Source organism: Leptinotarsa decemlineata, unplaced genomic scaffold (assembly GCF_025532065.1).
Source record: "Leptinotarsa decemlineata unplaced genomic scaffold, Ldec_3_MD MMD2_P_RNA_scaffold_5, whole genome shotgun sequence".
Classification (NCBI taxonomy): Eukaryota; Metazoa; Arthropoda; class Insecta; order Coleoptera; family Chrysomelidae; genus Leptinotarsa; species Leptinotarsa decemlineata.
This window is the reverse complement of record NW_027412532.1, coordinates 2,604,837-2,618,970: the sequence shown is the minus strand read 5'-3', so window position 1 is coordinate 2,618,970 and position 14,134 is coordinate 2,604,837. Positions and strand designations below refer to the sequence as shown.

General features: G+C 37.3%; 1 protein-coding gene across 4 annotated transcripts in view; it reads left to right on the top strand.

Annotated features, from left to right (window-relative positions):
• The window catches only part of LOC111502092 (uncharacterized), a 53,454-nt gene that overhangs the window by 27,004 nt on the left and 12,316 nt on the right, over positions 1-14,134 (top strand). The window contains exon 1 of one of the 4 annotated variants that reach the window (XM_023156068.2): positions 317-483. The exons of 2 other annotated variants lie outside the window; for them this stretch is intronic. In XM_023156068.2, the coding sequence (XP_023011836.2) occupies positions 458-483 (26 nt within the window). In that variant the 5' untranslated portion in view covers positions 317-457. Of the gene's footprint in view, positions 1-316; positions 491-14,134 lie in introns of those variants that run through there. One more of the 4 variants, XM_023156071.2, reaches the window with a different exon arrangement.

Below are 14,134 nucleotides of genomic sequence, written 5' to 3'. Positions count from 1 at the left end.
ATCGACCCTTGAGGAATTCCATATGATACATAACCTCAAGTGGTCTTCAATTTGAATTTACTTAATTTGTTTCCGATTTCCAAAAAGTTTCCTTTGTTGCGTGTGCTTCTATATAAAAACACTTGAACCTTCTTGTGGTTTCCAGGACCTGTAGATAATTTGACTGTACTACTGGTATTTCCTGATTTAGTGCACTCTCTGGCGCAGTGATTGAATGCAGCTGCCGCGTTCAGCATTAAAAGGTATATATGCGTGACTTTTCAGCGATCGACGTACCTCCACCTCCTCCCTCCTTCGCGGGTCATACCTTCGCCGTGTCATGACTCAGAATCTTCGTCTCTTCGGAGGAGTTCTGGGCGCGCGAATAAATGAACGTTTTGCCGGAGCGTTTTAGATGATTGGCCGATTTGTGGTGGTGCTTTCGTCGTGAGAGAGTGCGGTCGTTGTGGAGATTGGGATGAGTTCTTTCTCGAGATTTGAGATGTAAGCGGTGAGTGATATTGCATTCCTTGCGTCTGGGTCTGTCTGAGGATGTTGAAAACTATGGTGCGTGGGAGGAGCGAAATATTCCTCTTGCAGTGTTGTGCTGAGTGTTACAGTTGTGAAACTTTTGTTACATTTCAACTCACTGTGTTACGGTTTTACAACCTTTCAAAAAATTTAAAAAATGTGGGAAAAAAAGGTGTTGGCTTTCTACTCCTCCATCTTCATACAAAAATTGGTTACTTTAGAATCTAAACGTTTCAGTCCGTAGAACTTCATACGAGAGTGGTCCAGAAGTACCCAGCCAAAGCCCAAGTATTTATTTTTCATCATAATAGTAGACGAACAATGTATGTTCTGGCACAAAATCTCATGTATATTCTTATTGAGCTTGCAGCTATGAACACTTTCCCCAGCGTCGTTCAATAAGTTCGATATCTTTTTTTTTTAATGAGAACTGTCTTGCTTCTCAAAATAGACATAAACTGCCACATCGCTTCTCCATCGTTGGAAAATCTTTGACCACTGAGCCATTTCTTCAAGTTTGGGAACATAAAATAATTCAAGGGGGCTAAATCTGGCGTATAAGGTGCATGAGGTAGCAATTCAAACTTTAATTCGTTTATTTTGCTCATCGCGATAATGGATTTGTGAGCTGGTGCATCGTCTTTAGGAACAACACTTTTTTGGCCAATTTCGGCAGTTTCTACTTGATTTCTTCACTCAAACATTGCAGTGAGTTCGTATAATACTCGCCGTTGATAGTTTGAGCTTTTTTTAGATAACCAATGAAAATTGTCCCTCGCACATCCCAAAAAACCGATGCCATGACCTTGCCTGTAGATGAAACGGTCTTTGTTTTCCTTGGAGCCGGATCTCCCTTTTGAGTCCACTGTTTAAATTGTTCTTTTGTCTGGGATGTAAAGTGATGAACCCATTTTCATCCATAGTTCTGTATCTGTAGAGTAGGGAGGGGGACTGTAGGCCCATAGCATAGGCCTGATAGTTATCTTGCTGTTAACACATCCTGCATATAGGTGTGTCCACTAGCCTCATATTGTGGAGGTGTTTCCTTAGTTGACAGTTGCCAGTCAGAAATCCTACTGTTAAGCGTAGATTTTCCCTGGTCATCGCCAAATATTTCTTTGGCGCCAGCTTTCCAGGGTCGCCCAGGGTGATCCTGGCAAGACTGCATCTTTTGATTTCATCCCATTTCTTTAGGGATTGAGCATGGGTGTAACGTTTCGCTAGTTCCGCAATTGTCGAAGTCATCAGACCGTAGGTGCCACTGGATCCTCAAATTCTTAGTCCAGCCGCTTCCTTGGCTGAAGGGTCAGCAGTGCGATTACTTTCACTCATGTCGTGCCCTTTAACCCACTTCAGGATGATGTTATTATCTACCGAGGCTTTGGCTAAATCTGGTGGCACTCTAGTTCTAGCCCTGAGGTAACACGTTGTCTGTTCAAGGCTATTAGGACTTGTCTGCTGTCAGTGCAGATTGATATGTTCATGCCAGAAATACCTTTCCTGGTTATTTCTTTTGTGGCGATTCAGATACCAGCCAGTTCTGTTTGGACCACGCTGGTGTTTTTCCCATTCCCCACTTGATCCTTACGCTTAGTGATATGGAGTACACTCCATAACCTGAGCCTTCTTTGATTTTTGAGCCGTCTATATATATGCGTATGACATTTGTAGCATCTGACTCAGTGTTCTGTTCTATTTGTATTTTGTAAGGTTAATTAAACACAAACCTGGGTTCAATTCAATCACTGGTTGCCTGCAGCAGAAGTAATGATCTTTATTGTCATTCAACCTTGTATACAAGGTACTGACGTCGCCATATAGCGTATCCAGAAAACACTTCAATGTAAGATTTTCACTTTACAGTTTACAAAACCGTGACGTGTTTCGCTATACAATAGCAACTTCAGACTGACAAAACAAATTATATGTCATGCTTTCATAATAATTTGAATCCCAATGATTATTCAACGTAACACGTGTTTCGCAATACAATAGCCTCTTCAGGCGTCGATCGTTGGGGTAACACTTGGTTAACGGAGTAACAGAATTCAACAGATTTTTTTCTATATGAAATCGAAAAATCTCTTTCAATGAAATCATTCACTAGAAGAAATCTCAGCAGTTATTCGTGCACAATGAATGGTATTTTATCTGGAGTGGTCATGATCAGATAAACTTGGATTGTTAAATGTCTATGGCTCATTTTGCATTAATATTATTCATATACACTTCTGTGTTGTGAACGTTTAGTTTACGTAAATTATACGTACTGCACCTGCTCACTAGTCATTGCTTATTCACAATTTTTTGTCCAAAACACCGTTATTATGCCCCAGCCACCGTATTCACCAGATTTGGCCCCCAGCGACTTCTTCCTGCTTCCAAGATTGGAAATACCCTTGAAAGTATGGCGTTTTGTTACGATTGAGACAGACAGCCTACATATATGCAAAGAAAGTTTAACAAACACCTGTAGCACCTATAAAAACGTAAAAATCTCGGGAAATACAGTGTACATTTAGTCTAAATCGAATTATTCTGACTTCAACAAATCTGTCAATATTTCATCGAACTGATTAACGAATTTATGATTGTAAACCCGCTATGAAATAATTGGACTAATTCAATAAGAGCTTTCAATGAATAACGAGGTCAAAGATAGGTCAATTTTTCAGTTTGCCCAGTGTTTTGATTCCCAGTAAACCGTGTGTGTGGTTTCAGCGTTCCACTTGCTCACTGCCTTATTTCTCGGTATGTCTTATCAGCAACATTTAATTAATCGATTACGTAGGTACTTGCAACAGATGGAATAATGCAGTATCAACAATAAAATGGTGAATTGAATTCAGACGGCCATCTGAATGTTTACAAGTATCAGCTGGTAGTTTAGCATCATTGTAACATTTTGATAAAGCAGGGGTGGACTGGGATGTCAAAAACGTAATTTCATTGAGATCCATAAGCAATAAAACTGTAGATTTTCAACAAACCTAGTTTTAGAACATACGAAACTATATGAATGTGTAAACAGTTTATTATGCCTTTATCAACATCATGCATCATATTTTCATATATGTACCTGTCAGTATGATTATCTTTGGATGAGAGTTTTATCAATGCAAGTTGAGACATAGAAAACAGATTTTTCTATATACATGACGTCAAGTGCTCTAGTATTCAACAAATTTGTTGTTGGCCCAACATCTAACAACATGATGAAAAAACTGTCTCAGAACTGAGACATTTTGAATATTAAGTTGTGTTGAACATTATTTTCTGTAATCGTTTATAATCATTTGTTTTATTTCAAAGTTTTCGTGTTTTCATCATCATAACTGCGATTTTGCCAGGACCAGGAAATAAATATTTTTGATTTACTTCATTATTCTACCATGTACGTCCAAACTCCTCAAATTATTATTGAATAATAATGATGTTAGGCATGACATACATTTTTCAAGCCAGGTAAACATTCTTTCTCATTTTTATTCGTCTGTAAAGTTCGTTAAGTATTATCTGAGAGTAAAAGAATTTCAAGAATGCAAACATGTCGCTACATCAAAGAAAGAAACATAGCACACATATATATATATATATATATATATATATATATATATATATATATATATATATATATATATATATATATACTGCTGTAGTCTCTCATTTCCAAACAGATTATAGTCTATATCATAGTTACTACTACGATTCTATGACAAAATGAAAGAGGTGAATATTTTCTCTTGCAAATTTTAAAAACATAATTGACGTTTTCGTAGTTTCCAAATTTTCAGAATTAGTGGACAGATTTTGTTAAAAAATAACGGTTCATAGTGAATTACAAGTCTAATTCTTTTTTTTAATTGCATTAATAATTTCACATGTCACTTGATATTGTTTGAGGCAGTTAGTCACTTATTCACAAAACATAATTTTCAGTGGAATACTTAGATACAAACAACATGTGGAATTGCTGTGAGAAATCGGGTCAATTTTGATGTAGTTTCATACTAGAAGGAAATTCCTAGACCAGTTTTAAGTGGATTGTTTAGATCTGAGATTACACTTCCGTAGTAGAAAAGCTGTTAGCAACGAGACAGTAACATCAATAATCTATACGGTATGAGGAAATGCAACTTAAACAAGTTTTTGGAGCACCCTATTTTTAACGGTGACCCTCTCTAAGAGGGCTAGCTCGAAAAGAAGTCTATTAGTTCCAAGACAATAATATATGCATATCCATTATCAGTACTAGTTAGTTTTTATACTTGATAATGGTATAAAACCCGAAACCAGTGGTAAAAATAAAATAACTGGTGGAAATTACACAAATGTGTTAACATTCATTTTTTTAAAATAACATTTGATATTTTTTAACAATTATCAATCAAATCCAGCCTTCACTGCATTCAATTTTGTGTTTTTATCAACATTCCGCCTCTTTTCAAGCTCAAATATTTATTTTTATGTCCCCCAAGTATTTCCAAATGCGAGTTCAAATCCTTATTTGTGCAAAACAATCCGCTAATGGTGTTTACACCGCAGCGAGTTTAAGGTTAAGGTCGATCAAAGTATACTTGATTGCACACGACTTAGATACAGCAAATCTAACAAATAATATGTTTTTCCCAACCTGTTAGCACAGTCAACAATTTCTACACTAAAAAAGATTCATTTGGAAATATTTCACTGCATCAGACGTGGAACTGTGCGTCCTACAGTAACTAATGCAAAAGATAATATGTATCTAGCAGGATATATACGTCGAAATCGAACCATAACAGTCTCAGCAGTCCGAACTGATTTAGAAGAACGTTTGGTCGATTAATTTCCAGTACCACAATACGGCGGAGACTTGCTAGAGCCAATTTGCATTTTAGTAAGCCATCAAGAGTACTTAGGCTACTTCCCAGAAACATAACCGCTCGTCTACAGTGGTCACAGGAACACATACTGGCTTTCATCTGAATGGTGAAATGTTCTTTTTTCGGGCGAAACCAGATTTGGTTCAGTTAGTGATAGTCGGCGACACAAAGTTTGGAGAGGGCCAGTGCGACAAGAAAGACTATCATTTGCTAGAGACGTCATTCCATACCAAGGGGGATCAGTACTGTTTTGGAGAGGCAAAATGCATGGTCGTCGTACGCAGCTTATTCCCATTCCAGTTACTATGACAGGGGATAGAAATGTTCGAAACATCATTGAACCCATTATTTATCCTCTCCGAAATGAAATTGGAGCAAATTTCATTTTCATGGATGACAATGCTAGGCCCCTCGCACGAGAAGAATACAAAATGCACTAGGGATTGAGAATATTCAAACATTACCGTGGCCGGCATAGTCACCAGACATGAATCCCATTGAGCAGATGTAGGATTTCGTTAAACGAGTAATCTCAAACAGAATTAACTCTCCTAGCACCCTTATGGAACTCACACTCGCGGCCCCTGAAGAATGGAACAGCATCCCAGTGGATACCATTAACGCCCTTATTGTTTCCATGCACAGGCGAGTTAACACCTTACTACAGAACAGGGGAGGACACAGCGAATATTAATGTATTTTTGATTTCGCTCTAAAATGGTTTTCTTCTACATTTCAGATTCTGGTAATCATTTCATTATGCACTATTTTTCGTTTGTATTTTTTTTCTTTTCCAGTTGAAATTGAATTCAGCCCATTTGCGTTGGTTACATAACCAAATCAAATGTACTTTGTAATACACTTCTTGACTTATGATAATAGTGTCTCATTCAGACAAACATAATGGGGTCCAAGAATTTTGGCGATTTGTGTATATATGAAAGTGTATCTTGGTTTTCTTCAGATATGAATTCAAGAGTGACTAATTCTGCGAATCCAGGTTAATAAACTGTTTAATTGTACCAGAGTTTTCTCGCCTATGATTCAGGTTGTGAAATGATCGGTGTTCATTCAACCAGTCGATATTTTTTGCAACTTAAAAACTTTTCAACTACAAAATTATCGTGACTAGTGTAAGAACAATAAATTATAAACTTGTTGCTTTATAGAGCATTATTATTGCAATGATAGACTGGATCCAATGACTGAGTATTCTGATTACGGTTTTTCTTCTGCATTTCCAGTCTTGATGAGTGAACGAAAGCTATTCATTAACTACTATCATACGACTTATTTTATAAATTAATATATCAATAGAAAAAATTAAGTGGGGAAATGGGAAAAAATACCAGCGTGGTTCAACTAGAACTGGCTGGTATCTCAATCGCTACAAAATAAATAACCAGAGAAGACATTTCTGGCAAAAACATAACAATCCGCACTGATAGCAGACAAGCCCTATTAGCCTTAACAGAACGTGTTACCTCAGGGCTAGTACTAGAGTGCCAAGATTCAGCCAAAGCCTTGGTAGATAATAACATTATTTACTACTCCACAGATACAGAGATCGATAGAAAAATGTGAAGAAAAAATATTAAAAAAAAAACTGAAGAAGGGACAATCAAGAAGAACAATGAATATAATAATAATAATAATAAATGGTCTTTATTTCACGTGGCGGAGTTTATCAAAGCGCTATTCTTGCACTCAACCACGTTTGAAAAAAAAAGAAACGTTCCAAAAAATCAATGGCAATTTCAGGACAACAGTAAAATGAAATACAAATGTTCATGTTTGGATCACTGTTGACTTAGCTATTCAGTTATGAATTTACTTTTGAATAGCGGTAGTGATGAATTTTTCAAAGGTTCACTGAATGAATTATACATTGTTACAGCATGATACGTTCATAGATAGTGCTGTTATGATTCGGAGTGTCAAAATTATTGTAACAATTCAAAGAATTTACTGTCTTGAAGAAATTTATTTCCAACAATATTTCACTATCACAATCTAATTTATATTCAACACTTAGCAACTAACGCTCAATTCATTTCAACTATTTGAATTCCTTGTTTAACCGCTCGATTCACTTTCTAAATTCAACTACCCTCTTGGGACGAGAAGCCGGCCTTATATGTCGGTAACGATCGTTCTAGAATTATGTAGACGTTTCGGTACTCAACTACACTTTAACCGGCGATTGCCGACTGCATTCCTTTTTCGGTGATGTGTTTGTTCGCTGGTCGACATATCGGTCAGGGACGGCTTCATATTTGTTACATTATTATTAAATCTAAGGTTTCTTGAATGCATATGATGTCTGGGAAGGAGTTTCTTCACCAAATAAGTAGGTTGTTGTGTTTTTCAGTTTGTGAATGGAACAGGCGGAATGCAATTCTCTTCTGTTTTGCATTTTTAACCAATTTAATTGTGTGATTGGAGGGATCACATGCTCTCTGTAATTCAAGGTGAATATTAGTCTAACGCAGGGGTTCTGTACTTTTTCAATTCTTGCAGAAGTTGTAGAATCAATACAAGGGCCATAAACGACATCGCAATAATTGAACATAGATAGAATCAGTACGTCTGAAAAGGTAATTTTGATAGAACTATTGTGTTAGATTGTGTAAAGTACGAGTACAATGAGGAATGTTCCTCCTGACGAAAATCAAGTAGTTTTCATAAAAGAGCTCTAAAACAACGCATTTTTCAACCTTTTTCTTCAAAAAATTATTTAAATACTTAAAAAAGAAGACTGAAATAATGCTTTCAACATTTAAAGGGATTCGTTTCTATTTCACCATTTGGCAACATCGGTTATAGCTAATAAAGGACAATGAATCGGTTACCTGTATGAGACAAACAAAGATGACATATTTCAGAAACGTGCTGTTCTGTTTACTTATGTTCCGAGTTCCGAGACATTCTGTGACATATGACAGTTTGTGCACCTAAGCTATCTTTCTCTATATAAATAAATAACAAAACAACTGTTGTTTATGTGGCTTGTGAAGGTGGTATTGAACTATAATTTATATTTTGCCTTAATTGTTGATTTATAAAGATAATGTTCCTTTTTTTTAAGTAAAATATCTAGGTACGTATGAATTATTTCAACTTGATATATGCGCTGTTGCCAATATGTGAATTAGAAACAAATCCCTTTAAAAGTCAAAACCCAACATTTGAAACATAAATTTGAATACTTTTCGAAGTGAATTCGAAAAACTCATGAATTAAACTCAACTTTATTTTGTTCAAACTTGCAATTTCTGTAATAACCCGAATTGAGAGACATTCCCTATTCGAATACATTTATCTTTGAAAAATAGTAGAGGAAATTACAATAAGGTAATGTGCCGCGGTGCACTCTCATCTATTCGACTAGATTCGACAGAAAGGTCACCATGTCCTTGAGAAGTGGTAGAATCACCCTGTATGTGCGAAATGAGATTCTGCTCGAGACGTGGGATACAGAGAAATGCTTATCCTAAACGCGATGACAGACACAATATCGTAAAGACTTCTCTTATTCCCATATGCACGTTCGGCGCATTTGGTTCTATATTTAGCTCGAGTTACTTGGTGTACTAGCGTATGAGTCGATGTCTTCGTTTTATGGTGTATTCAGCATCAGGTATATACCGGGTTTGGTACCAAAATAAACTTTGTTTACAACTGAAGACAAAGTGAAAGTCGATGAATGAAACTAAAGTCGATTATGTCTCATAAAATGTCTGTGAGGGGTAAACAGTTCCTCTTGCATTGTTTACTTGATCTCCAAATGTGATGATGGTTCAAACTAACTTCGAATTCCAACAGTTCGGAGATGAATGTATTGTGGAATGATTGGGTTTTAGTTCAGAAATGTCAGGCATTTCTGGTATAGTTCGATTTTTTACGATATGGATCATTCACTTAAATGATAAGAGTCTGATAAGGCTTGTGAAGATTTTTTTTATAATCTTCGTCAGGAGGGTGGCATTATATGCATCCCTCCTGTATAACCACCAGAATGTATCAACAGATCGACAAATCCAGTATTAAACAACCTTGTAGAGAAAATCTACCAATCCCTTGACAACAAGGGATTGCCGTTACTGTATTTCTCGATATTGAAGGACCATTTGACTACCTAAATCTGTAGGATCATCTCTGGCTAGTAAAGGTTTAGAATCGACCATAACTGGCTGGATCTATGCCATTCTGGCAATCAGAACTGCAACTACGACTCTTCAAGGCAAGGCTATCAAGATCAGGGTCACCAGGGGCTGCCCTCAAGGTGGGGTACTATCTCCCTTCTGTGGTCGCTCTTGGTGGATAGTCTGCTTGATGCCCTCGACAGAAGAAAAGTAGACCTGCAAGCGTATGCAGATGACTGTCACCTTGGCAAGATCCACGGAAAGGGTAGCTTGTAATATCCTCCAAAGCAAAATGGACGTTGTTCACAGTTGGTGCCAGAGAAAGCAGATGTCTGTCAACCCCAGCAAATCTGTGATAATCCCCTTCACCAAGAGGAGAACATTGGACGATCTAACACCACTTTTCTTCAATGGTGAGGTCATTCCTTTCGGAACGGAGGTGAAATATCTTGGCATTGTCCTTGATAAAACACTCACCTGGAACGCTCACTTGGAAAAAGTTTTACACAAAGCCAGTTTAGGTCCCGAACAAATCCATTGGATGTATGTGATGATTGTCAGACCAATGATGACTTATGGTGCATTTGCCTGGTGGCCGAAGGCTTTACAGAAAACGGCTCTCTGGCTTACAGAGACCGTCTTGCTTGATGCCCTCGACAGAAGAAAAGTAGACCTGCAAGCGTATGCAGGTGACTGTCACCTTGGCAAGATCCACGGAAAGGGTAGCTTGTAATATCCTCCAAAGCACCTGGATGGCAAGAAGATTTATGGACTTCTGGTAGAATCTTCCAGGAATCGCTCACTCCAAGGTCTTTATCCCCACTTCGAAGCTTAATACCAAACAGTTGTTGGACTACAGTAGGGCTGAACAACGATGTCTAAAGGTGCTTATTCACCAAAAAAGCGAGCACGAGCAAGCATGAGCGAGCATTCGTGTATGTTTGCTCGTGTTCGCTCATGTTCGCTCGTGTTTGCTCGACATATTGATGTCTCGTCCACACCAGAGCGAACATCTTCGAGTTCGTAGTCGTAGTTGATCCATCAACTTTGTGCGAGCACCTTTTGATGTATCGCCTTCTTCCCGATCTTTTCAGAACGCGAACAAGCATACGTTCGCTCGCTCGCTAGCCCGTACTCACCAGACGATTATTGATGCAGAATGCTCGTCCACTCTTGTTTCCTCTTGTTCGCTCGTGCTCGCTTTTTTTGGTGAATACGAACCATAACAGGCCTTCTTACAAGTCACTGTTATTTGAATTATCATATGCAGAGACTCGGACTGTCGGTAGACAGTGTGTGTCGCCTCTGTTTGGAAAATGATGAAACAGCAGAGCACATACTTTGTGCCTGCCCCGCTGGGGACCGAATGAGGTTTTTAGATTTTAGCAGAGCCGTTTCTTACCATCTGACCTGAAAGACCCCTCACTACACGAACTAATCGGCCTCGTTGAATAGCTGGATATATTTGGTTGAGTGTGAATATGTGTGAGCCACAATAAACCCTTGCGGGTTGCGGTAGAGAGTCGAATAGACCCACTCACTTTGGACCTAACCTAACCTTGTTAAATTTAGAGGTTGTTGAGCTCTATAATTTTATTGTCAGTCAACTCATATTTGCGTTTTTTGACGTTCTGGCTTTATTCATCAACGAAATCTTCAATCAAGATCCATACAATCATTTTAGTGCCGCTCCAACATTTCAATACCACTTTTGTAGCAATAACCTCTCCATTCGAGAGAAATTTCTTACCGGTGAGCATTTTTTTGAGGTCTGCGAATAGAAAAAAGTCGCTGGGAGACAAATCTGGCAAATACGGTGGATGCGGAAGCGATTCAAAATTAAATTCATATAGTTTTGCAATTGTTTTGATTGAGTTGTGACACGGTGCGTTGTCTTGATGAAACATTTTTTCTTTGTAGCCCATGTAGTAAATACCCCATAATACTCAATGTCCTTGGGCTATTCATGATAATAATAATCAATATCTCGAAAACATCCATTTGTACATTCTAGGCAACTGATAAAACAAACCACGTGAACATTGTTTATTCACATGATTTGAATATTGTCAGAAATGACATCATGAAAATTTTACCAGCAGACAGCTGTTACTTGTTTAACATTCATGTCCATCCATTTCGATTTGTTGTTAAATTCAGTGCTCCGAGAAACTGTTTTCATTAGCAATGAAATTGCAGTTACGTTGGCTGGCAAGTTTTTGTCTCGCCTTGAGATTGATGCGGTCGGCACTTTCTTGAATTGTTTTTTGACACAAATTAAACAAATTTAACCTCAGCTGCTTTTAGGACAAACAATAAGATATATTGATGTTTGAAAACATATTTTTTCAACAATATTTCCTCTAAAACTTTGAAAAAGAGATACTATAGCTAGTACATTCGGAAATAAGTGACTTCACTGTGTTGTGTAAAGGCGGGTTTCCACCAAACGGTGGAAACCCGCAAACTAGTCGCTTGCGACTAGTTTCGTTTCCAAAACAGAAACGAATAACTTGTTTCAGTTTATAAACAAACTGGGAACTCGAGGTCCAGTTGTTTCACAACAAAACAGTCACGTTTTTTGTTGTGAAATATTTTCTGTCGTTTCCACTACATGACATGCCTTCTCTAGACGATATTTTTATACTTGAATATTTCGAGTGGAAGGAGCGAGAGCCCAAAAAAACGAGATCTTAGATGAAATCCTTGTTGAGCAGACGGATAAATCATAAAACCGATGAAATCATGGCAGATATGATGAATGATGACACAGAAATGAATAGAGAACTAGGATGAATAGTACCCATCACAGACTAACACTTTGAATAGAGTAATAATGTCGCTGACTGTTTTCACATAGCGAAAAAATCAGTTTAAAAAAACACAGACAAAATACCGAAACCTTTTGTTCTTTCTGCCTACCGATGGATTATTTCGTTGTTGACAAAAATTTACGAAATGATATTTAACAACTAATTGAAGTTGCATGATATAGTGACTGGTCTATGATTTGATATTTCAGCTGCGTCTCCAATTTTGATAAAGGACAGTCCTATCTGCGGGATCGAAAACAATATGTTCACCTCAATGGTTTCAAATCTACCGAATATAGTGCTTCTTCCGGTGTTCCACAAGGTTCAAATCTGGGACCGTTGCTCTTCAATATATTCATTAATGATATTGCAGATGTTATAGATGTGTATTTCCTTTTATATGCCGATGATCTAAAACTATACTGCCTCGTTGAGAACATAGATGATTGTGTGAACCTCTCAGCAAACGTAGGACGGGTTGTAGAATGGTGTTATCGAAATAACTTGTCGCTGAACCCGGATAAATGTAAGGTCATGTCCTACAGTTTGAAAACGAATATTTCGATCTTTGATTATTCAATAGAAAACGACATTTGACACTGCACTATCATTTAATAGGCATATCGATAATGTTGTAACCTCCTCCTGTCGTTTGTACGGATTAATTGCACGTGACAGTAGTGATTTCAAAGAAACTTCGACCTTAAAAACTTTATTCCATGCTTTCATAAGATCAAAGTTAGAATACGCGTCAGTTGTGTGGAGCCCCTTTTATCAATATCACATTAATAGAATTTAAGCAATTCAATGACGATTTTTAAAACTGCTGAGCCTGAAAACCGATGGCATTTATCGTCCAATAGGAACAACCCACTCTGAATTGCCACAAAAGCATAACTTTTGCAGTCTCGGAAAGAGACGTGAATATTATAGTGTTGCACTAACCTATAAAATTATCGAAAGCATAGTTGACTGCCCAACATTACTAGAAAAGTTTAATATTTGCATTTCTAGAATCTGTTCCAGACACCCGAGTACTTTCTATATAAAATATCTCGCACAAATGTTCTGGAGAATTCTCCGATCCATACCATGTGTAAAGCGACCAATTCTGTTAGCGATAATTTAGATATATTTAGTTACAAATTGTCAAAATAAAATCCCACTTCCTAAAATAATTGTTTTGTCACCTATAATAAATATAAAATGTGTAGTCTTTATAGTCACTTGTTTGTGATGTATTTATTATACTCTGTTATTTCCTGCTCTGTAATTGGGCTATGTCCTGTAGAGTATTGTATTACAAATAAATAAATAAATTCGGAAAACGTTCATTGAAAATCATTTCGATCTCGTGAAAGTTGCGCGTCGCACCGTAAATAAAAATCGCTTCAATTTTTCCTTCCAATGGACGAGAATTGACCATTTCAGCGATTGTTGACGTGGGAGGGACATTAAAGAAATGCACTGTATATACATTGTTGGACTACTCTTCATTCAAGTTCATCTCAATGGAGACAAATACTTAAATTCATCAAAAGAATATGTAGATCTCATGGTTACTCAAATTTCATAAAATGTGGACAATTTTCCAAAAAACAAAATAATATTCCATCTGGATGATGTACCCCACATTTCGATGTTCACATTAAACAGTTCTTCGACGTTTTCCAATAAGCTTTGAAGTTTGTGAGGTTACAAGAAAGTAAAGTTTCCATTGAAACACCCTGTATATATAATTGCATGGTCTTACACACGCACGGACGCACAAATTTGGCTTTCTATCTCTCTTATTGTCATT